The 24048-nt window shown below is 40.8% G+C and overlaps 1 protein-coding gene across 1 annotated transcript; it reads right to left on the reverse strand.

The window, feature by feature from the left end:
- Positions 1–58: 58 nt before the first annotated feature.
- SGCB (sarcoglycan beta) lies at positions 59–22227 on the reverse strand. The gene is made up of 6 exons (XM_067735949.1): positions 22077–22227; positions 15080–15289; positions 8172–8357; positions 7320–7511; positions 6855–6986; positions 59–3504 (listed from the first exon to the last, which is right to left on the reverse strand). The coding sequence occupies exons 1-6, from the start codon at positions 22140–22142 to the stop codon at positions 3301–3303; spliced, it is 990 nt and encodes a 329-aa protein (XP_067592050.1). The 5' UTR covers positions 22143–22227; the 3' UTR covers positions 59–3300.
- Between the last annotated feature and the right edge of the window lie 1821 nt (positions 22228–24048).

The following is a 24048-nucleotide window of genomic DNA, read 5'->3' on the forward strand; positions in this document are numbered from 1 at the left end:
TTTATATGAGTAAGTAGAAACCTGCTACTATTTTAACAATTAAAAAATTAACAGCAAACAATTTTACAGAATCTTTATTGTAAACAGAGGTCATTAATAGTTATTACAAACTGAATCAACTGAAAGTCAAATTGGTAACTCGACACATTTATAGGTTTATTTTTCTATGGCATAATTTGTAATCTTTGCCCCCTCAGCGCTTTAAAAAAAGATTACTAAAATTATCAGCATTTCAATGTTCTCTTTTTTTTTTGTCAAGTTTAGCACCGTAACATTCTCATGATCTTTAAAAAAAACTCACTCCAAAACTAGGTAGAACTTCCACTTTTCATTCAAAACTATCACGTAGAACTTCCACTTTTCATTCAAAACTATCACACACAATTTGTTTTTTCAATGCAAAAAGGATACAAATAAGTATATTTAAATATTACAGAGCACACATACAGTCCCTACTGTGTATAGTTTTTGCATTCTTCCTACCTGCCCATTAGAGAGCCCCTAAGATACCTTGCTTTCATTTCATTTGTTCCCCATGTCATTATAATCCACCTCTGAAGGACTGTAGTTATTTAAACAAGCATGTGTCTGCCCCATCTCCGGGGATCCTGTCTTTGTCCTCTACCTCCCCCAAGTCTGTTGCTTGTCATATCAGCGCTTGATGGAGGGGAGGAATGACAGCAGAAGAGGCAAGGTTAACAATTCAGTTTATAGAAAAATAGCATCTGATGGTGAGAATGAGTAGCTGAGGCTTTACTGTTATGCTAAACAGGTCACAGGTAAAATGGACAGTTTGTTCTTGTTCTGCTTCCCAGGGAATTTCCCAGGTCTACATTTCAATGAAAAAGCAAACGCTACCTGTGAAGTGTCCTAAATTACTATACCTGTTACCTTAACAATCAGTTCTGTAAAAACATCAAAATATTCTCTCATGTCCAAAGCACTTAATGGAGATGTATCAAAAACAAGTATTTCTCAAAGAGGAGTAAAAATAGATTATTTCATGAATTACATTCAATAAATAATACTTTGTAACATAGTGTTCTGTGGTTTTTGTAAAAAATATTTATCTAAACAAACTTTCAAAACAAATCTAAATAGAGCAGACAAGTAATGAATGTAAAATTTACAAATACACTGAGCATCTGAACGAATATTCCAATGGATTTTTTCTGAACATTATTCAGATATTAAATGATACTGAATATATTCATATGGGCGCTGAATATCACTACAACAAATAACACCCAAAGGTCATAAATTTCACTCTCTTTTTTTCTTCACTTAAAAAATAACTTCACTCAGTAGTAGGTAGTAAGTCAATCTCTACTTTAGTATACTTTAATGACTACTCATAATCTCTAAAGTATTTGGTTTTTCTATCAGAGAGAACTTTGACAATATCGAATGCAAATTTTTTTTGTATCGATTTTCCTATCTATATCATTCAAACTGACAAGGACAGAATGTTATACTTGAATGCAGAATGGGGTTATCTCTTCTGCCTATTTTACAGCACACTACTTTGAGGTCTCTCTTCCTGATGTCGTGTGTATCTTAATAATACCAGCGAGTTCCTTTCAGGTCAAATATAAAACACCTTAAAAATCAACTGGCTTGAGGGTTGTAAAACATTATAACGGGTGGTGATGTTAGGAGCAGAGGTCAATCTCATACTTACGTGAAAATTACTTATATTATCTCCTGCATTAGTACCCTTTAGTCCAGTGCTTCCTGACTTTTTTCAAGCTACGGCACATATTAAAAAGGGTAATATTTGTCTGGCTTGCTGGGGTAAATCCACCAGCCATTCTGGGCCAGCAGGACTCGTCTGGGGCATGGCCTCCCCATGTCCCACTGTGCTGCCCCGAGGGCTGAGGGTATACATATCTTGGCAACCGTTTTACCCATTCAGGTACCCCAGTTGGGAAATGGGGGTAACCCACAACTAGGCCAATTTGATCTCTCTATAATATATTTTAGAATTGGCTTAAGAAAATTTAAAATCTGACAGTGATTGGTCAGTTTTTTGACTGAGATTGATTTATTTCCTTTTAATTAGAGTAAGCATACCTGTTTTTTTGTTTCTTATCTGCCTAGGTAAGTCTGAATTAGTCTTTGTTCATCTTTGCAGAGTTTTAAATAATTAAAACTCCAGCGCAGATAGTGAAAAGAATGCAGTATTTAGAAACAGGTTCACCTAGGTTTGAGTCAGACCTGAATTCCAATCCCAACTCTGCTATTTCCTCTGTAACATTAGGCAAGTTTCTTAACTTCTCTGAACCTCAGTTTCCTAATGGGTAAACTGGGATAACAACACCTGCTTATAGAGTTGTGGTGTGAATTAGAGACATTCCATGTGCCATGCCTAGGACAATGCCTAGCACTGTAAGATGCTCGATACATGACAGCTATCATCATTTAACAGTTAAAGCTGAGATGGTGCTTTAATTTCTACCACACTGCGAGCACAATATTTACCAATATTTAATGAGTATACATTCTATTAGAGTATTTTCTTCCTAGTGCAAAACTAAGGAACCATAGTTTCTTACTAACTCCCATATGCGAAGTTCTTTAACGACCTCACTTGCATGTGAGAATACGGCTGAAAGTCAATGCACTAAAAATCTGTCTTTCCGGGCTTCCCTGGTGGCGCAGTGGTTGAGAGTCCGCCTGCTGATGCAGGGGATGTGGGTTCCTGCCCGGTCCGGAAGGATCCCACGTGCCGCGGAGCGGCTGGGCCCGTGAGCCATGGCCGCTGAGTCTGCGTGTCCAGAGCCTGTGCTCCGCAGCGGGAGAGGCCGCATCGGTGAGAGGCCCGCGTACCGCAAAGAAAAAAAAAAAAATCTGTCTTTCCTCTTAGAAGCCAAAAGACAGAGCATGTAACATTTACTGATGGTGTACCTTTAAACGTCTTAAGTGGGTCTATCCCCATTAGTTACCAAAAGCTTACTTACAGTGAGTCTAAACAGTTGCTTCAGACCTTTAGCCTTTAGACAAGGAAAAGTGGCATTTTAAAAACACTTCTTTAAAGATTAATATTGATTGTATTCACTTCTCTTAATTGTTTTAGAGAACTGTAAATTGAAGATCAGTGCAACTTAATGAAATGTATTAGAATTTAGGCTCTCTGAGACTATTTTAAACATGGAGACTATATAATAGATACAGCAGTGCTCTGCAGATAAAATAATTACGAGTTATCACAAACTCTGTAAAAACATGATTTGCATGCCTACTCTGAAAAAAAAAAAGTCAAGTCACGATCTGAACCTACTGACGCCCTCTCGGGTTCTTCTAGTGAGTGTCTCCACAGGGGTTGTCTGAGGTCTGGCAGCCCATGTTCTGGCCCGTCACCTGTACTTTGAAGAGGGTTCCGTCAGCGCACATACAGAGCTTGTAGCGCACCCAGTCACCACCACCAAACTGGTCTCCGCTGGAGGAACTAGGGAGGCGAGTTGTGCTGACCACCACAGTTCCATTCAGGATGATGCTGTTTTCCTATCAGGAGAAAACTCATATATGGCTTGTTTGCATCCACAAGTAGGGCGAGAACAAGATTAATAAACAACACTCACTGAAATATTAGCAAGAATAGAAGGCAGCAAGAAAAAGTCATGACCGAAACAGCAACAACAAAAACCCCAAACCAATCAAAATTCACCTAGTGACCTCTTAGTAATTGTTCACAATGTATATCAGTACACTTGTTAACACAATTTATTTCTCAATTAGTTAAAAATTATATCAAAATTCCTAAGTGCACAATAAGACGAATACTGATAAAGTCTCAGATCATTTTCATTTATTATTTCCTAAGAGAGTTTTAACCAAGTTGCTGATTGATACATTTCTGACGCTAAGAAGAAAAAGACTGTTTTTCTCCTAGAGAAAAGTAATTTGAATTTCCAATGTTTTTGTGTGACACCATAAATGAAGATTCAAACCATACAATTTTGAAGCCCAGGCACTCAAAGAAAACTGCCTGGAAGTTCTCTTCTTCAAGCCCACTATCCCAGGAACATTCTTGTATTGCAGACCCTCTCTTTTTTGGAACTCCTAACCCTCTCTCTCCCTTCCTCCCTTTTCTTCTTTTTATTCATTCAACAAATAATTATTAAAGGTCTCCTATGTGTCAGATACTATTCTAGGTGCTGGGAATGCAGTAGTCAACAGACAGGCAAAGTCCAAATCCCCATTTACTGGGGAGGGGCAGACAACAAACACCTGAAGAGGTAAAACAAACAGGACATCATCTGAGAAAAGCAAGTCAGGGTGAGTGGAGAGAGAGTGAACAGAGGATGGTCAGGGAAGGCCTCTCTGATAAGGTCACAGTCTGATGGAAACTGGATGACATGAGGGACTAGGGCATGTGGGTAACTGGGCAGAGGGAAGCACATACGCAAAGGCCCCAAGGTGAGGATGTGCCTTGTGTTCTAGGAACAGAGAGGAGGCCAGAGTGGTTGAAGGACAGAGAGAGGGAGTCGACTGGTAGGTAGGAGATGAGTCAAAGAAATAACTAGGGGCCAGACATATAAGGCCAGGGTATGGACTTTGGCTTTTATTCTGAATCAGACGGGAAGCCATTTGGAAGGTTCTGAACAGAGAAGTGACGATCTTTTTAAAAGGATCGCTCTGGCTGCTGTACAGAGAACTGAATACAGGGGTGAAAGACGAAACAGGGAGACCACTTTGGAGGCTATTCTAGCAGTGCAGGCAGGAAACGATGCTGGTTTACACCATGGTGTGGTGGTGGTGGTGAGAATCAGCCAGACTCTGTACATCTTCTGAAGGTAGAGCCCAGAGGCTTTGCTGACGAAATAATGGGTACCATTTAACAAGATGGGAACACTGAAAGAAATGCATGTTTGGGGAGGGAAGGAGGATATGAAGACTTTAGACTTGTTGAGTTTGAGATGCCTATTAGATATTGAAGTGGACAGGTAAGAAGGCAGCTGGATATGTGAATCTTACTTAGTTCAGAGGAGAAAGAAGGAGTTCCAAAGTTGAGAGTCATCAGCTTATAGAGGGTATTTAAAGCAACGAAAGTTGATTATGAAGTAATGGAAACGGCTAACTGACTATGTAGTGATAGTATATGGAATTTTCAAATTTTGTTCTAACGCTGCCATCTTGTGGTTATGTAATTTTACTTTCTTTAAACTGCTAAAGTAGGTTTTTTTTTTTTAAATTGAAGTATAGTTAATTTACAATATTGTGTTAGTTTCAGGTGTACATCAAGGTGATTCAGTCATATATATATTTTTTCAGGTTATTTTTCATTATAGGTTATTAAATTCTTGTTGCTTATCTGTTTTATATATAGTAGTTTGTATCTGTTAATCCCATTCTCCTAATTTATCCCTCCCTGCCTTCCTTTCCCCTTTGGTAACCATAAATTTGTTTTTAATGTCTGTGAGTCTGTTTCTATTTTGTATATAGATTCATTTGTACTGTTTCTTAGAGTCCACATATAAGTGATATAATATTTGTCTTAGCAGTTTTTTTTAAAAAGCAGTTTGATTGATAAAATTCTTTCTAATGACTAGCCATACACTTAAAAACTAACCTCTGATATTAGCTGAATTATAAAGCTAATTATCTTTTCCATACTGGTTTATTTTTTTTTAACTGTGGAGAAACTGATATGTGTGTATATGTATTTCAAAGTATGTCATATTAACAACAGGTAGAATTTTCAGGTAGAAAAACTTAAAAGATTTAGGTGACTTGCTAATGGTTATAAACAAATCAATCACATCTCTTGCTGCTTTGAGTTTCTGATGCAGAGAATAACAGCCCCACTGTGACCATTCTTCAACACTATTATTCTCTCAGAGGAATGGCTTCTTTCTACAATGTATGCAAACAATACTCAGCACTACTATTGAGTTTCTGGCAAGAATCACATTTTATGTTCATGTTTATTATTTAGAGATTGGAACATATTCTTCAGGGGGAAAAGATATTTATGAAAGTGAAAGAACTTAATTTTTTAAAGTTTTTTCCTTCAAGAACTATGATTAAATTTTTTAAAAGGAAAGAACTATTTTATAAGTCCTTAGGTTTAACTTTTGTCATTTAATGCTTAGTAGCACAAATTTAATTAGCTTTAATTAGGTAGCATAGAGCAGATGCCCAAAGACATTTTGAATAAATATACTTTGATCAGAATTGTGAGCAGGGAAAATGTTTTCGAACTTATGGCCCCCTTAAATGAAATATGTTACTTATTAAAGTTCAGATATAATCTGTGAGGCACAAAGAAAAGTTTACTTTTCAACAGGTATAATAAAGGCAAAATCTTTTTCCTTTACAATTAATAATAGATGTATAATTAAAAATACATTTAATATATTTGCTAATTGATTTTCACATCACTAGACACAAAACCCATGAAGAGATGTGAAAAATCTTTAACTGAAAAAAACCCTATCAACTTCAGGGCATGCATACTGAGAATTCTCTTTTGGAAGCTTTTTGCTTGTTTGTTTGTTTGCCTTTTAAAATAACACAGGCATCATTATGCAAAAAAAAAAAAAAAATTCAGAAAATAACAGGCAAACAGAAATAAAATGAAAATCATCTGTTACCCTGCTACCCATAACTAACCATTGTTGACATTTTGGCATACCCTTCTAGGTTTCTATAAACATACACATAATCTGAAAAATAAAGATGAGATATTTCACAGATTGTTCTATAACTTTCTTTCACTTCATAATCCACTTTGAACATCTTTTCATGTCCGAAAAATACAACTACATTATCATTTTTCGTAACTCTTTTTCCACATAAGGACTTATGTACCCAAGAATCTAATAATTCTCTTAAAATCAAAAAATACTCACAGCCTTTAACTCCATATTACCACCCATGCGAAATTCAATGGTTTTGCCCATAATGAATACTCCTTCATTTCCACGCACAATAGCACGCCCATCAACTTTTATATTTAAATCACTAGTAGCATTGCTGGTAATCTGAAGATTAAAAAAAAAAAGTAGTGATGAAGAGTTTCTAAATTAAAGTGAGGATTATTATTAGAGATAGAGGAGGAGGCATTTCAACGACAAAATATGAAAGCAAGTGTTTTAATTCACATTTCACACATGTAGAGATAAAGAGAGATGATTTGATAATGGTCACATAAACTAGTTGATGACAAATCTAGAACTAATCCTTTCCGCTGCTCTGGAGTCACTTCATTCATAGCATTTTATCAGTAAAGCTGCCCCTGCCCCCCACCTCACACACTTTGTAGCTTTAGATAATAATTCTCTTCCGTTAATAAAAGCAAGGAAAATAAATCATACCCTTTCAGTAGATGCTTTTTGAACATTCAAACTTTTCACTCCACTTGGCAAACGAAACTCATGAGTTTCATAGTCTGTGCTGAATAAGATATTTTGAGTCCTTGGGTCGAAAAACTGCACACCAATGTCACTTATGATAGAAGTTTTGTTCTTTTCTACACTGAGCTTTGTCGTCCCTTGCTGAAAAACAATCTTCAGAAAAACACTTTATCATGAATATGTTTTCGAACAAGACTGCATCCAAAATTCATCAAGAACATTCTAAAAAAACTCTACAATAGCAGGCTTAACTCCTAATGATTTTAACTGCCTCTCTCTGACTCCCTCCACCCACTTGGGAGAAGAGTCCTTTAAAACGAGGGCTTAACATGCTTATTTGCTGTAATGCTTGGCAGACACAGATGGTCGCAGAGCACAGGGACCCAGAGCTAAGACGGGCGGGGCAGTAAGGATGCCTCCTTGAGGTTCTGGTCAGTTGAAAACCTACGTTATAGTAGCCACTTGACAGGGGTTGCCACTGACTAGACTGGCATATTCTCTTCCAGACTCCCAGAGAGTAGAGGGTATTCTAACCTGGGAAGGTGCTTTTTTAAATGGTTTCCTCATATGGAGGAGAAAAGAGTAAACTATGTATTCTTACAGTAATTATATCTATCCCAGAAAATGCTACCATGGGACAAAATCTAGAATATTAAGAAAGTATCTAACAGTAATAGATGGATGAGAAGACCAACAATATTATTAAATATATTATGAATTTTCTTTAAAGGAAAATATCCATTTCCAGTAATCAACTCTAGGTTTTTACGAAGAATTTTTCTCTAATGTTCCTCAATTAATGTGGTTACTTACAGGTTGGTTGTTGCCAGTGATGACTAAATTTTCATTTCGCCTTCCTCCTACTGTGCTCTTATAAAGAGGGTGTATAACTCCCATGTCAGACACTTGCTTAAATCGAAGCAGGCCACTTTCATGAAACTCCATGCTGTCACAGCCATTTGGTCCAATGCGAATCACAGCCCAGATAACAAGTGTTACCTAAAAAAGAAATCAAGCCCACTGATAATAGGTAGCATACATTTAACATAATCAGTAAACAAATAGGAAAGGTAGTTGCTAAAGGATTAAACTTCCTAAAATGTTTCATCAGTGAGATGAACACATCAATTGGGTTTCCACTTACAAACAAAACCAATTTTATTTTTATCAAGGTATTACACACCAATAACTAAAAGTCAAAAAGTGCTAAAGGTGGGCTTCCCTGGTGGCGCAGTGGTTGAGAGTCCGCCTGCCGTTGCAGGGGACACGGGTTTGTGCCCCGGTCCGGGAAGATCCCACGTGCCGTGGAGCGGCTAGGCCCATGAGCCATGGCCACTGAGCCTGTGCGTCCGGAGCCTGTGCTCCGCAACGGGAGAGGCCACAACAGTGAGAGGTCCACATACCGCCAAAAAAAAAAAAAAAAGTGCTAAAGGTTCTATAATTAAAAAAAAAAGATTAGTTTATTTCTTCTACCTCCCCTATACCTCGTCCCAGAACAACCACTTTCAACAATCTTAGCTGTTTCGTCTAGAATTTATCTCCATATTTCTAAATAATAAGTATATGTTATTTCTTCACTGATCAATTTTAGGTTGTATCTATCAATTTCCTATTTTAGCAGATGAGAATTTTAGCTCATTTATATTTCTTCTCCTCCAACTCCAATCTCAAGTTTTGGTTAAATCCATGTTCAGTATTTTCAGTATTACAACAATGTAAATATTGTTCACTGCTAAGGCAAATACTGCACTATGATGGCAGTTCCCTTCTTGTACTTTGTGTCTTTCAGAGTTTAATATTTGTCCTTCTTTCATTTGCTTAGTTTCTTTGAAAATCAGACTAAGTTTTTTCAAACTCTCCAACATTTCTGTAAAATGTCTCTCAATAAAATGTTCTAAAAGTCCAAACCTCCCAGAAAATGTATTAGCTCTATTTGCCTCTCCCAGGAAATCTTTCCGGAACGAACCCTCATCTTCTTGCTCCAGTCTGAGCTCCTGCCCTCTGGGTCTGTCGCACGGCTATAACCACGAGCTTTCCATTCACTTTCATGCTGGAACTTCCTTTCGTCTTTCTCCCATGCAGGATACCCAGTTTCCGGTATCCTTGTCTTCAACATTCTCGGTTTAGTACCTTCTTTTGGTAGAGCACATTGTCCCGGGGCTTCTTTAAAAAGAATGTATGTGAAATATTTTTTGAGAGTGTGCGTGGCTAAAACAATGTCTCTGTAATTCCTCACGTTTGACTGAGAGTTTAGCTTGGTATGCATTTCTAGATTTGAAATTATTTTCTCTCTGAATCTTGAAGGTCCTTGCTTTCTTGCCTTCTAGTTTCCAGCACTGCTTTTGACAGGGTCCGATGCCACTCTGATTTTGTGTTCTTTATACAAAACCCGTTTTTTTTTTAATTCTCTGGAAGAGTTTAGGATCATCTCTTTATTCCTGGTCTTCTTAAATTTCACAGTAATAGCCTTGGTGTGAGTCTTTTTTTTTTATACCTATGCTGGATCCAGAATGGTAGTTTTCAACCTGTCCTAGGACTCTTTCTTGATTTATTTATTTGATAACTTTCTTCCCATTGTGTTTTTTCTTCTCTCTTTCTAAAACTCCAATTAACAGAATGTTCCTGGATTCATTCTTTAATTTAGTTGAACTTTGTGGAAGATTTTCTTTTATCTTCCAATGTCTATCTATCCATCCATCCATCCATGTATGTGTATTTCTATGAGTTCTTCCATATTCTTTAACTGCTTCTTTTTAATGGCACAGTATCCTTGTTTAATGGATGCAATATCCTCTGACTTCTCTGAAGCTATTGATTGTGTGCTTTAATTCTTTTAAGTTTCCTGTCATTTGTTGCACTTTCTCCATTTCCCTGAATGCCCACTTTCCCCATGGTTTGGGTGCTTTTGGTCTCAATCATTTCTCAATTCTGGGAGCTTTCCATAAAAATCTACTGATCCCTGGTGGCTCTGTGTTCATAGTTAACAGAGCGGTTATAAAAAGTTCAGGGAAAGTTCTCTGGGTGGGGTGGCACTTGTGACTGACAGGCTTCACAGTAGGGAGATTAGGTGGCTTTTTCACAGGGACCTGCCACGTGTATCTTCAGGTTTTTTCTCTATGTTCTTCGGTTTCTCCAGAGTAGGCTATTTTATCTCTTGCTGGGGGATGTAAGCCTGGTACAGGGAGCTGGAGCTGGAGGATGAGGATACGGGAGCCTCAGTGCTCAGGATACAGACTTTCCTGCCTTCAGTGTGGAAACCCATCCCTATCCTCCTCTTGGCAATATCCTCAGGCAGAAAGAATCCCCTCTGGTTCAGTGTGGGGTTAGGAGGGCTGGCTGCCTAACTGCTGCCTGGAAGGAGAGGGAGGCTGGGGATTGCATGCCTTCTTCTATGGACTTTTCAAACAAGCTCTCTGTTTTCAGTTCCCCCTTCACTCCTACTTTTCAAGGCACTTGTACTTCCAGTTCCTGAGGCTTTTCAGGATTCTGCAAGACACTTCCACCAATGCCCCCTGCAACCCTCTCCCCCAACATGCAGTTTCTCTTCTCTAGTAAGTTATTTGCCACTCCTCCTCCTTTTTGTCTTCATATATTACGGTTCAGGATTTCGGTTGCCTCCCACTTTCTTCCAAGGTATTTCTGATTCTTGACATTGTCACCTAAGGATCAGCTTTTAAAGCAGAAGGGGATGAAAATGTCTTTTTTTTTTTTTTGCCATCTTAACCATAACTTTCCAAAAAAATAAATTTCTAAAATAAAATAAATTCAGAACATGTGCTCCTAGTAAAGCTATTTACAGTATCAGCTCTTTTTGATTTAAGTGAAGAATTAGACACAAATGTTTTAGATGTACATAAAATACAATGGACTGGTTTGAGAGTATTAGAAGTAAAAAAATACAGTAGTAAGTGAAATTACGTTAGAACTGCTGCATCCATGTTCATGATTGGTCTCAGGGATACCAATAATCACTCTCTGAAAATATCTATCCACACACATGCCAGAGGGGTTCAAATTTAACCCCTTTCTTTAAGAAAGCAAATATCTTTGGAAAAGGCAACACACCAGTTCCTCACACCTTAGTGTAAACCAGTCTACCTCATATCCTTTCATTCTTTTATAACAGAGATTTAGGACTACAAAATATAACGCTTTACTGCCATCCAAGGTTTACAATTTTAAAATCTAGCTGAGGAGGCAAGAGCAAATTTCGGAAAAGTTGAATGAAAACAGCAAGGAGTATATTTTTAGGAGAGATGAAGGCAGTAAAATCATCTTGGCAAAGGTCTCTTCTATTGAGTTGACTCTAACCTTTTAAAAGTTGTCTTTTATTTTTATTTTATTTTTAAAAATTAATTAATTAATTAATCAATTATTTTTGGTTGCATTGGGTCTTTGTTGCCGGCGAGTGGGGGCTACTCTTCGTTGCGGTGTGCGGGTTTCTCATTGCGGTGGCTTCTCTTGTTGTGGAGCACGGGCTCTAGAACACAGGCTCAGTAGTTGTGGCGCATGGGCTTAGTTGCTCTGTGGCATGTGGGATCTTCCCGGACCAGGGCTTGAACCCGTGTCTCCTGCATTGTGGGAAGCCCTAAAATTTAAGTCTTTTAAAGGAAAGAGTCTATGAACATTTTTTTCTAAATAAAATTAGTGCATGGCAATATTAACATACTAAGTTTTCATATAGAAAATATTCATTAAAATTCAATAAGAGATAAAACATATACAGGCATACTTTAGAGAAATTGTGGGTTTGGTTCCAGATAACAACAATAAAGCGAATATTGCAATAAAGCAAGTCCACACAAACTTTTTTGGTTTCCAAGCGCATATAAAACTTATGGCTACACTATACTGTAGTCTATTACGTGTGCAACAGGATTATGTCTAAAAAAACTATGTATAGGGAATTCCCTGGCAGTCCAGTGGTTAGGACTCGGCGCTCTCACTGCCGGGGTCCCGGGGTTCAATCCCTGGTGGGGGAACTAAGGTCCTGTACAAGCCATGCGATGTGGCTGAAAAAACCAAAAAAACCAAAACCCCAAAAAACCAATGTACATACCTTAAGTAGAAAATACTTTCTTGCTAAAAACTGCGAACCATCACCTGAGCGTTTAGCAAGTTGTAATCTCTTTGCTGGTGGAGGGTCTTCCCTTGACGCTGACGGCTGCTGACTGACCAGGGTGGTGGTCACTGATGGCTGGGGTGGCTGGGGCCATTTCTTAAAGTGAGACCACAATGAAGTCTGCTGCACTGACTCTTCCTTCCACGAACGGTTTCTCTGTAGCATGTGATGCCGTTTGATAGCGTTTCAGCCACAGTAGAACTTCTCTCAAAATTGGAGTCAATCCTCTCAAATCCTGCCACTGCTTTATTTAATCTCTTTCTTTTTGTAGGGGGTATCTCACAGGTATGTCTATTCGTGCTCGAGGACAGCGGCACTGCTACAAGTGTGCATGATGTCCCACATTCCCACAGTACAGCCAGACCGATGTCCCATCCAAGTAAAGCTGGTTAATGATGACCATGAGCAGGCATAGGACTGGAAGCTTTCAAGGCTTTACTGCTTTTATCAGCACTCCTGATTTTATAAACGATGAAGCCCGTCAGCCCCACTCCGACCCAAATCTCCTGGTAAACTTAGGTACAGCAGGGCTTCACGGAGATGCAAACATTCTTAAGGCTTGGAAGCAGCTCAGGCAGCCCCTGCCACTGCCTTATCGACTAAGTTTATGTAATAGTCTAAATTCTTTATTGTCATTTCAATAATCTTCACAGCATCTCCACCAGGAGTAGATTCCATTTCAAGAAAACACTTTCTTTGCTCATCCGTAAGAAGCAACTCCTTATCCTTTAAAGTTTTTTCATGCGATTGTAGCAATTTAGTCACATCTTCAGGCTCCACTTCTAATTCTAATTATCTTGCTATTTCTATCACATCTGCAGTTACTTGCTCCACTGAAGGCTTAAACCCCTCAAAGTCATCCATAGGGCTGGAATCAACTTCTTCCAAACCCCTGTTAACTTTGATATTTTGACCTCTTCTCAAGAACTGCTAATGTTCTTAATGGCATCTAGAATGATGAATCCTTTCCAGAGGCTTTTCAACTTACCTCACCTAGGTCCATCAGAGGAATCATAATCTATGGCAGCTATAGCTTTAAAAAATGTATTTCTTAAATAATAAGACCTGAAAGTCAAAATTATTGCTTGATCCGTGGGCTGCAGAATGGATGTTGTGTTAGTAAGCATGAAAACAACACTAATCTCCATCAGAGCTCTTGGGTGACCAATGCATTGTCCATGAGGTGTAATATTTTGAAAGAAATCTTTTTTTTCTGAGCAGTAGATCTTAACAGTGAGCTTAAAATATTCAGTAAACTATGTTGTAAACAGGTGTGCAGTTATCCAGATTTCGTTGTTCCGTTTATAGAGCACAGGCAGAAGTAGATTTAGCATAATTCTTATGGGCCCTAGGATTTTCCAAATGGCAAATGAGCACTGGATTCAACTTAAAGTCACTGGCTGCCTTAGCCCCTAACGGAGAGTCACCCTGTCCTTTGAAGCTTTGAAGCCAGGCACTGACTTCTCCTCTCTAGCTATGGAAGTCCAAGATGGCATCTTCTTCTAATAGAAGGCTGTTTTGTTTGCATGGAAAATTTGTTGTTTAGTGTAGCAACCTTCATCACTTATCTTAGCAAGATCTTCTGGATGAGCTGCTGCAGCTTCTACATCAGCACTTGCTGCTTCGCCTTGTACTTTGATATTATGGAGACGGCTTCATAGCATGAAACCTTAAACCTCATGAACCAGCCTCTACTAGCTTCAGACTTTTCTTCTGCAACTTCCTCACCTCTCTCAGCCTTCACAGAATTGAAGAGAGTTAGGGCGTTGCTCTGGATTTGTCTTTGACTTAAGGGAATGTTGTAGTTGGTTTGATCTTCTACCCAGACCAGTAAACCTTTCTCCATATCAGCAATAAGACTGTTTTGCTTTCTTATCATTCATATGTTCCCTAGAGTAGGACTTTTATTTCCTTCAAGAACCTTTCCTTTGCATTCACAAGTTGGCTAAGTATTTGGCGTAAGAGGCCTAGCTTTCAGCTGATCTCAGCTTTTCACATGCCTTCCTCACTAAGCTTAACCATTTCCAACTTTTGTTTAAAGTGAGGGACACCTGCAACTCCTCCTTTCACTTGAACACTTAGAGGCCGTTGTAGGGTTATCTCAGGGAATAGGGAGGTCCGAGAAGAGGGAGAGAAACGGGGAGCGGCCAGTCAATGGAGTAGTCAGAACGTACACAACATTTATCAATTAAATCCACCATCTTACCTGGATGTGGTTAGTGGCAACCCAAAAACATTACAATAGTAACTTTAAAGATCACGGATCACAGATCACCATAACAAATATACTAATATTGAAAAAGCTTTAAATATTGTGAGAATTACCAAACTGTGACATGGAGACTGAAGTGAGCAAATGCAGTTGGGAAAATGGCACCGACAGATGTGCTTGATGCAGGGTTGCCACAACCTTCAATTTGTAAACAACGCAGTATCTGCAAAGTGCAATAACGCTAAGTGTGATAAAACACGGTATGCCTGTATAGAAAGCAGAAAGAGGGTCCTGAGAAAAACGATAGGAAGAGAGTCCATGATTTGACTAAAAGACAGAAGAAAAATTCCCCATGGTAATTAAGAATATTCTGTACTAAATACTCACAATTAAATTGATGACAGCCAGAATAAACAGGAGGATAATCACACAGATGGCTAAATTGCCCTTTCTCCCTCTCAGTCCCGTTTTATGCAGGCGATCCTCATCAATTGGAATATACCCGGCTTTAAAGTTACTGTTGTGCTCTTTATTGACATTCCTTCTTTCAACAGCCTTCTCACGCATGGACTTCTTTACAGGACCATTGGAACTTTGCTAAAAACAAAATACAACACAATGGAGCAGCTATACCCTCTCTTTTTGATGCATTTATTTGTTAGGTGCAAATTCATAACTAAAGGAAGCTGAATTGGATAGTGATATATTTTCCACCAATAAACCTCAAGTCGTGTTGAGCTGCAGGCTCCAAGTAAGGACATGACTATGCTGAGAAGGGTCATAGAGAAGAACCTTCAGTGTGACCATCTGATAACATATTTCTACTGTCTGCTTTGAATAGTCCTACCGTCAGTAAACTGAACAGCTACCTCATTTGGGGGAAGAGTTAACATACACATTCTACAGTGGGTAATCTTGTTTTAATTAATGATTTATAACGATTTGTTTAATTGTATATAGTTTTTCATTTATATGAAAATAATTTGGAAAGGCTAATACACTTTATTCATCACTCCAAATGGCTAAAGTTAACATTATCCTAGACAAGCAGTTTTCAAAATACAGGCTGGGAAGCCCTGGAGGGGTCCCCTGAACTCTTTCAAGTGTCTGGAGGGTGCAAATTATTTTCAAAATAACACTAAGATGTTATTTTCTTTTTTTACTCTTCTTCTCCCATGAATATGCAGATGACACTTGAACAACATGGATTTGAACTGCATGGGTCCACCTATACGTGGATTTTTGTGTGTGTGTGTGTGGTATGCGGGCCTGTCACCGCTGTGGCCTCTCCCGTTGCGGAGCACAGGCTCTGGACGCGCAGGCTCAGCGGCCATGGCTCACGGGCCTAGCCGCTCCGCGGCATGTGGGATCTTCCCGGACCGGGGCACGAACCCGTGTCCCCTGCATTGGCAGGCGGACTCTCAACCACTGCGCCACCAGGGAAGCCCTATACGTGGATTTTTTTCAGTAAATATACTGGAAAAAAATTTGGAGATCTGCAACAATTTGAAAAAACTTGCAGATAAACTGTGTAGCCTAGAAATATCAAAAAAATTAAGAAAAAGGTGTGTCATGAATGCATAAAATATATGTAGATACATAAGTTTAGTGATATTTAGTATAAAATTAATAATGCTAGTTTTCTTACTGTTTTATAACTTTGCTTTCAAAGAATTACATTACTGTACAGTCTCTCTCATAACTGGAGAAATTGTGTATCAGCCTATCATCCCATGTAACTGGTTTTTTAAAAAAGATATTATGAATATGACTGTGATACTCTATGCCATAAAAAATTTTATTACGATTCTTTCATTAGTGTATAGGTTAGGCTACTGTGAAGGAATTGTACTGATTACACGAGGCTACTGTAAAGCAACCATACTGCTGCTTCTTCGTTATCAATGCATGAAACCTTATGCACGTAAATAAATATGAATTTCTTTTCCACATTATCTTTTCATTTTTGATGTCCAGTGTTAGTAATATGTATAACATCTACAGTGTTTTGTACCATATAAGACAATATTGATGTAGGTGCTGACAGATGATTCATCTTGTAAACAGACGACATAAATTTATGGTATCGATAAAGACAGTACAGTACTATAAATGTATTTTCTCCTTCCTTATGATTTTCTTAATAACATTTTCTTTCCTCTAGCTTACTTTATTGTAAGAATACAGTATATAACAAATATAACATACAAAATACATGTTAATTGACTTTAGGTAACCAGTAAGGCTTCCGGTCAACAGCATTCTATTAGTTTAGGTTTTGGGGGAGTCAAAAGTTATACGTGAACTTTTGACTGTGTGGGGATCAGCGCCTCTAACCCTTGCTTCATTCCAGGGTCAACTGTACAGTGAAGCTTCCAGAGGCTACATGACCATATGTGATGACACCATTGCTCTAACAGCTAATGGAATGTGTGTTTGTATACTCCTGTGTTTACAAAATTTCCCAATTTAAATTTCTAATATGGTAAATATCAACAGATATAACCCACATAAACAAAAGCTCTTTGGGATTCTCAGTCATTTTTTTTTTTTTGCGGTACGCGGGCCTCTCACTGCTGTGGCCTCTCCGGTTGCGGAGCACAGGCTCCGGACGCGCAGGCTCAGCGGCCATGGCTCACGGGCCCAGCCGCGCCGCGGCATGTGGGATCTTCCCAGACTGGGGCATGAACCCGCATCCCCTGCATCGGCAGGCGGACTCTCAACCACTGCGCCACCAGGGAAGCCCCCTCAGTCATTTTTAAGAGTACCAAGATGGGAACTTCTCTGACAGTCCAGTGGTCAGGACTTTGCCTTCCAATGCAGGGGGTACAGATTTGATCCCTGTTCGGGAAGCTAAGATCCCACATGCCTCATGCCAAAAAACCAAAACAGAAGCAATATTGTAACAAATTCAATAAAGACTTAAAAAATGGTCCACATGTTAAAAAAAAAAAATCTTAAAAAAAAAAAAGAGTATAAAGAGAACCTGAGACCAAAGAGTTTGAGAACCTCTGACTTTCGACTATGGTTGAAAGTCATTTTAGGTAATAATCTGGTACATCATGAACACAAAAGGAAGGAGTAGAATGGAATACTGCCCAATGTTCATATTTTTCAGAGCTCTGAGAAAATTAATGTATTGAATAGGCATTTATTAAGCACTTTATGCTTAAACACTAATACTATAAATAGGAATACAAAAGCAATATAGGACAAGATCCTTATCCTCCAGATATTACAAATGTGATCTGGGTACACAAAACAGTTAGCAATGCAATAAAATGCTCTGTATGTTCGGATGCCAAAATCAATAGTTGAGACAATACATCCTGTGGAGTTCATGGGAGAAGAGACAGGAGGGCTTGGAGTTGTCAGGGAAACCAGGAGTAGGTGGGTCAAATCTGGCAATGAAGAAGAATCAAGTTGGAAATGGAGAATAGGTTGTGAGGTTTTGGACATCTGGGTACAAACTCTAGTCTTTATGTCTGCTGATTTGGGAGTCACTGGAAGTCTCTGAAGATGAATGACATACGTTTCAGGATGCTCAATGTGTGGGCATTTGTAGGAGACATGGGAAAGAGGAAAACGAGCAAGTAGGCTGTTGGGATGCTGTGGTAATGGAGGCCTGAAGTATTGAGGGCCTAAACTAAGGTGGGATGAAAAAGGATAGATTTAAAATATACTTCAAGAGAAGAGTTAAGTGAATTTGTAGCAGGTTAAAAAAAAAGCCCCTCATGTTTACTGAATGGTGACTATTTAAATATGGGGAATGAAGCAGGGAGAAGATTTTACACATGTTGTATTTGAACTGATTGAGAAATAACCACCTGCCTTAAAGGCAACGGGAAGGATGGGATGGGGTATTAGGTCGGTCAGGACTAGAAATACAGATTTGAGAGTCTTCATCTTCAAGGTAAATTAAATCTATGAGACCACATCAGTTTGCTGTAAAAAACACTATAGAGGAAGAGAATAAAAAGCCAAGGATGTACCCATGGAAAACTTTAAACGTGCAGGAACAGTGGAAAATGAGACATACAAGAAAACTACGGATGTGCAGTGTTGCTGAACTTGTCAAGAAGTGCCTCTGTGACTTTCAAATATGAACTCTGAGCAGCAAATTGGTAAGTAGGGATAGTCCTGAAAGGATGCCAGCATGTATGCATTTATTTTCGAGTCCAGAAAGACAGAAGTGTTAACACAGAAGACTAAAGAATTATGTACTGTTGGAGGAAAATTGTGCTTGTTCTTGTTGTTGTTAGTATCTCTTCATCCTCTCCTCACAACATTTTGCAGGAAGACTTGTATGTTTGATGGCAGAGGGAAAGATGCCAAGAAGGGCAAAGGTCAAAGACCTCAGAGTAGGGCAGAATAATGAGGGAAATAAGATCTTTCAGGAGATAGGAAAGAAAAGTGATAGCACAGGAGAAACCAGTCTTAAAGGATGCGTTCCCACCTCATTGAAATGGTTCACACCAAGAAGAGAAAAAAAACCAAAATTCTTCTTTTCCCTGGGGATGTACTAGACAAGGTCATCTGCCGAGAAAGAGTGGAGAGGGCAGCTGGAATCTTATTGTGGTGGCACGGGTAGCAGGCTGGTTGAGGGCTTATGGAAAATGGAAAAAGACAGGAATAATCATTGTGAGTAATGCGGCAGACAAAAATCTTAAAATTCTACAAAGCGGTAAGAAAGGCTCTGTAGAGGATAATTCCATCTACTCAACAGATTTAACACAAAACCAGCTGCTGAATACAGTTGTGTAGGTTGTATATCTGCATGGGGTACAACAGCTACGCGGGTGCATTGACACTCAAACATTTTAGAGTTGCACATGCATTGTGACAGCCGAAAGCAGTAAAATATCTTAGGGGAAGCGTGCTTGCTTCTCATGTTCACAGACACAGTATGGGTTTATGACAGTGCTGACAGGTGGGCAATTTAAAAATCTTAGCCAGAGTTTGAATATAGGTCTACATAACAGAGAGCCAGGGCAAAACTTACCCTCCTGAGATGCACTCTTTAATTTTCTCTGCCAATTCCTGTTCATTTGATGCACTTACCATTTATGGGAGTTACTATATGTCAGAGGCCCCGGACTACCAAGATGAGCAAGGTAGAGCGGCTACCCTCAACAAACTTACCTATAGGCCAGCAGAGTAGATGGACAGGGTCACTAGCAACTGCAGTTCAACACGGCAAGTGCTGTCGTACAGCAATGCACACAATACTGAAAGAGTGCGTAAGAGGAATGCCACTCGACTTAGCGAGCAGGGGCATCAGTTGAAGCTTTTTAAGCAAAGTTGGGGCTTCAGTTGAATCTTGAAGGACAAACAGGAGTTAGCCAAGCAAAGTACAGAGAAAGGCATCCCAGGCGGAGGGAACAGCATGGGAACTTGGAGTATAAGTCATCTCTGCAAACTAATTTTGGTAGCTTTATGAGGATGGTGAAGAGGATGAGTATAGGAATGGGACAAAACTTGAGGTGAGATGTGGTTAGGGGCTAGAAAACGAGTGGACGTAAGTATCACATCTAGAATGATGAATTTTATCCTGAAGGCAATGGGGAACTACTGAAGATTTCAAATAGGTCAGTGATATAATCAGATCTGCATTATAGCAAAATCAAACCAAAAAGAGATGAACTGGAATAGAAGAGTTTCGAGATGGAGATTTCAACAACAGGTTTCTCTAACAGTCCAAATGAAGGCTTGACTGAGCTTTGGCGCTGCAGATGAAGAGAATATTGGGGAGAAGCCTTAAGAGGTAGAACCGAAAGGACCTGATGATTGACTGGGTGTGAGTGTGACTTAGAGGCATCTAAGATGACTCCCAAGTAGGACCCGCTACATAATTTGTGGGGTCCAGAGCAAAAAGAAAATGTGAGGCCCTTTGCTCAAATATCAAGCTTGGGACAGCAGAGCATTAAACCAAATGTGGGTCCCTTCTGAGTTCCCTTGAGCCCGCCCTGCTCCCAAATTTGTGGCGAGGTGAACCGAGTTGAATGGATGGCTGTAACCCTTTTAATGGTGCATATGATCCAATCCAACATTTTTGAGTTTGGGGTGCCTGTGGAAAATTCAGTTCAGTTCAGGCTGGAGACATAAACGCCTAACTCTGAAGCAGAGATTGAGGAATGGATCAGATTGCCCAGTGCAGGTGTAAAGCAAGAAAAGAAGTTCAGTGGAACTTCAAGAGCATTAACAGGTGATGCAGATGAAAAAAGAACCATCTAAAATGGGCACTGATAAATCAGGAGGAAAGCCAAGGGACAATTTTAATCTCAACAACTTCAAGAAGCTTTGTCTCCTTTCAATTTCACTCATTCCTTTAGATTTTATTTTGTTAGGACCTGTAGCTTGCCTACCATCTTTAGCTGATTTTTCTGCATTTATCTGTCAGTTTGACTTTAAGCTTTGAAGGCAGGTGTCATGTCTTTTATTTTTTATGTCCCTCAGAATGACTGTTCCAGTGATATCTATCTACTATGTCTCTAAAAGCTGTTAATTGCCTAAGAAAATCTTTCCAGTTCTGGAAACAGAATGTTGGCTACTTGACTTGTGTATTTTTTCAGCAGTGTTGAAGAATGAGACTTTCCCAAAGAAACTATCATATCACATTTTCTTTTTGAAAGGAAATAACAGTTAAGGGGAAAAAGTGGCTATCAAAATTATATTTATTATAACAAATCACCCTAGTAACTACAGGTATGTATATATGTGTGTGTGCATGTGTGTCTATGTATAGCTTGCTTTTTGTAAGAAAACAGCCTTTTAAACTATTATTCTAAGTTACCCGTTTACAATGCAGATCAGGAAATACTTGATAAAGCATTTAAAAAAATGATTTTAAACCAACTGGATAGGAGACAGTTTTATATTGGTGACTGTCTCCAAAAACCAAAGCGGGAGGAGAAACGTGGATGTCAGCATATGGGGATGGCACACACGAAGGGGCTGCAAGCTGACACCCAGGCAACAGCTGAGTGTTTCTTGGCTGGTGTCAGGGGAGGCTCTTGGATCGCTGGCTGGGGTTATTTTTGCCTGCATCTTCGCTGGCCACCGAGCAGGGCACGTCCCCGGCACGACCTGGCCCAGGCTCCCGGCTGCCACGGCCGCCTCCCGGGCCCTCAGGACAGCGACCCCTCCTCACCTCGCCGACGGACAGCCAGGCCAGGCCGAGGGCCGGGGCCGGCTCCCCCTTCTCCGCCCCGGGGCCCCTGCCTGGGGTCCCGCCCGGCCTTTGCCAGCATCTCGGACTGCGGACAGCTCCTCCCGCCCCGCCCCACCCCGCGGAGTCATCCCCTCCGGCCCTAGGCGGGCCCCGCCGGCAGCACCCCGGCCTCCGCTGGCCCTCCAGCGCCCGGCCGCGGTGGGGCTCACAGACCTGCTCGGCTGCCGCCACCGCCGCAGCAGCCGCCGCCGCTGCCGCCGCCGCCGCCGATGCCGCCATCTTCCAGCGCTGGCCACCGCCACCGCCGCTGCCACCTCCCTCCCCACCGCGGCCGCACCCCGCGCGCCTGCGCTTGCGCCCTGGAGGGGCGGGAGGGGCGGGAGGGGGGCCCAGCCCCTCACCGCCCCTCCCCACCTCCAACCTCGCCCCGCCCCGGCAGGGAGGTTCTGAGCCCGCGGCGGCCGCGGGGCCCCGGCGCCCAGGCGGTGGCCTCCGGGCGCATTTTCCCACGCGCCGGGATTGCTCGCGACCTCAGGCTGCCTCTGGATTCCTCCGAAAGGGCGCCCTCAAAATACGGAAGACGCCTCTCCCTTTGCCCTCCATCACGAGGGGCTGGTGCCATCCCGAGCCCTCCTTGCTGCACGGTCCGGGATCTCCCTGGAGAGAGGAGAGTACGCGTGGACTAGGAAGGAGGTGGTGATAATGTGGCAAAAGTTAACAAGTTGCCGATTAGGTAGCGAAAATCTTGAAAACCGAGACCCCTTAAGAGGACATACAATCACTTCAGGGATGCTTCTTAGCTCTGGAGGGCCTGTGAAGTCTGATGCTTTTTTCTGTAGTATTGGAGGTGGGTTGGAGATAGTGTCGATGTATCTCCTGGGGAACCCGATTTAACAGATATGTACTGCACACCAGGAAGCCACTCAGATACACAGGTAACTCGAGTAGACATTCCTTGTTCCCAGTCGAGTCAATATAATCCAATAATCCTCGTATTTAAAAAAAAAAAAAAAAGAGGGCAGTGGCATTCCAGGTGCAAGAACCGTTTCAAGAACTGTTCCTCAGGTAGCCGAAACCAGTTCTCCTAAGCACCTTTGGGCCCTAGGCCTGCCTAACTCAGCAGGAAGCACCAAAGAGACCTACGTACTGGCCAAGTTTTCCTTTCTCTGGGAACTAGGTCAGTTTTGCTTTTCGATGACTGGAGCCGTTGTTTCGCTCTCTTCCTACTTCGGAGGATTGCCGTGAAGTTTAAGTTAGACACTCTCTCACGTGGTAAGTCCCTCATAATCTTTTCCTTTCTCTCCTCTGGTTTTGGCTAATGTCAGTACCTACCTGGTCATCAGTCTCTGCCTATCCTTTCCCAAATGCTGGAACCAATTGATCTGCATCTCTAGGCTCACTCCTGCCTGGATCTCTAGGACAAACCTCATCTTAGGCAGGAAGATTATAAGTTATAGCCCAATGCTTTGGGAGTCAGCAGTAAGTCTCTTTGAATAGTCTTGACTGTGGTCCCAATTATCCATTCAGATAACAGGGCTTTTGACTGATCCTTATTTCCTGTCTCCAATTCTGGTCCTGTAGTCCTTACTTCCTATGCTTTGCCTTTTTTCCCTCTGCTTGGAAAATCCTTCTCTTTTTTTCTGGCAAGCACACTTTTTTTTTTTTTTTTGCGGTACGCGGGCCTCTCACTGCTGTGGCCTCTCCCGTTGAGGAGCACAGGCTCCGGACGCGCAGGCTCAGCGGCCATGGCTCACGGGCCTAGCCACTCTGCAGCATGTGGGATCTTCCCGGACCGGGGCACAAACCCGTGTCCCCTGCATCGGCAGGTGGACTCTCAACCACTGCGCCACCAGGGAAGCCCAAGCACACTCTTATATGTCCTCCAAAAATCCATTCAAATGTCTCATTCTCTTTAAAGCCTTCCCAGGCGTATGTGCAGTTTTAGCTGGTCCGTCCCTTAACTCTGCTCCTGGTCTTCTACACGCACTTTAGATTGCATTGTATTCTATTTTGTTAACCTGTCTAATTTCATCTAAAAAACAGGGAGCTCTATCTGGAACGCCCGTATCTCACTCACTCTTTTATCTCCAATGCCTAACACAGTAAGGAAACTTCATAAATGTCTTAGAAATATGCCTGATACCCCAGTTTCTAAGACCAGCAGCCCTGCCTTGATTTTGCCAAC

The sequence above is a fragment of the Pseudorca crassidens genome, chromosome 4 (assembly GCF_039906515.1).
Source record: "Pseudorca crassidens isolate mPseCra1 chromosome 4, mPseCra1.hap1, whole genome shotgun sequence".
Taxonomy (NCBI): Eukaryota; Metazoa; Chordata; class Mammalia; order Artiodactyla; family Delphinidae; genus Pseudorca; species Pseudorca crassidens.

Coding starts and splice junctions, on each gene's coding strand:
- SGCB (XM_067735949.1), bottom strand. CDS start 22,142: ATGGCGGCATCGGCGGCGGCGGCGGCAGCGGCGGCGGCTGCTGCGGCG. Junction 15,290..22,076: donor CGGTGGCGGCAGCCGAGCAG/GTCTGTGAGCCC, acceptor TTTTGTTTTTAG/CAAAGTTCCAATGGTCCTGT. Junction 6,987..7,319: donor AAAAAGCATCTACTGAAAGG/GTATGATTTATT, acceptor TTTAATCTTCAG/ATTACCAGCAATGCTACTAG.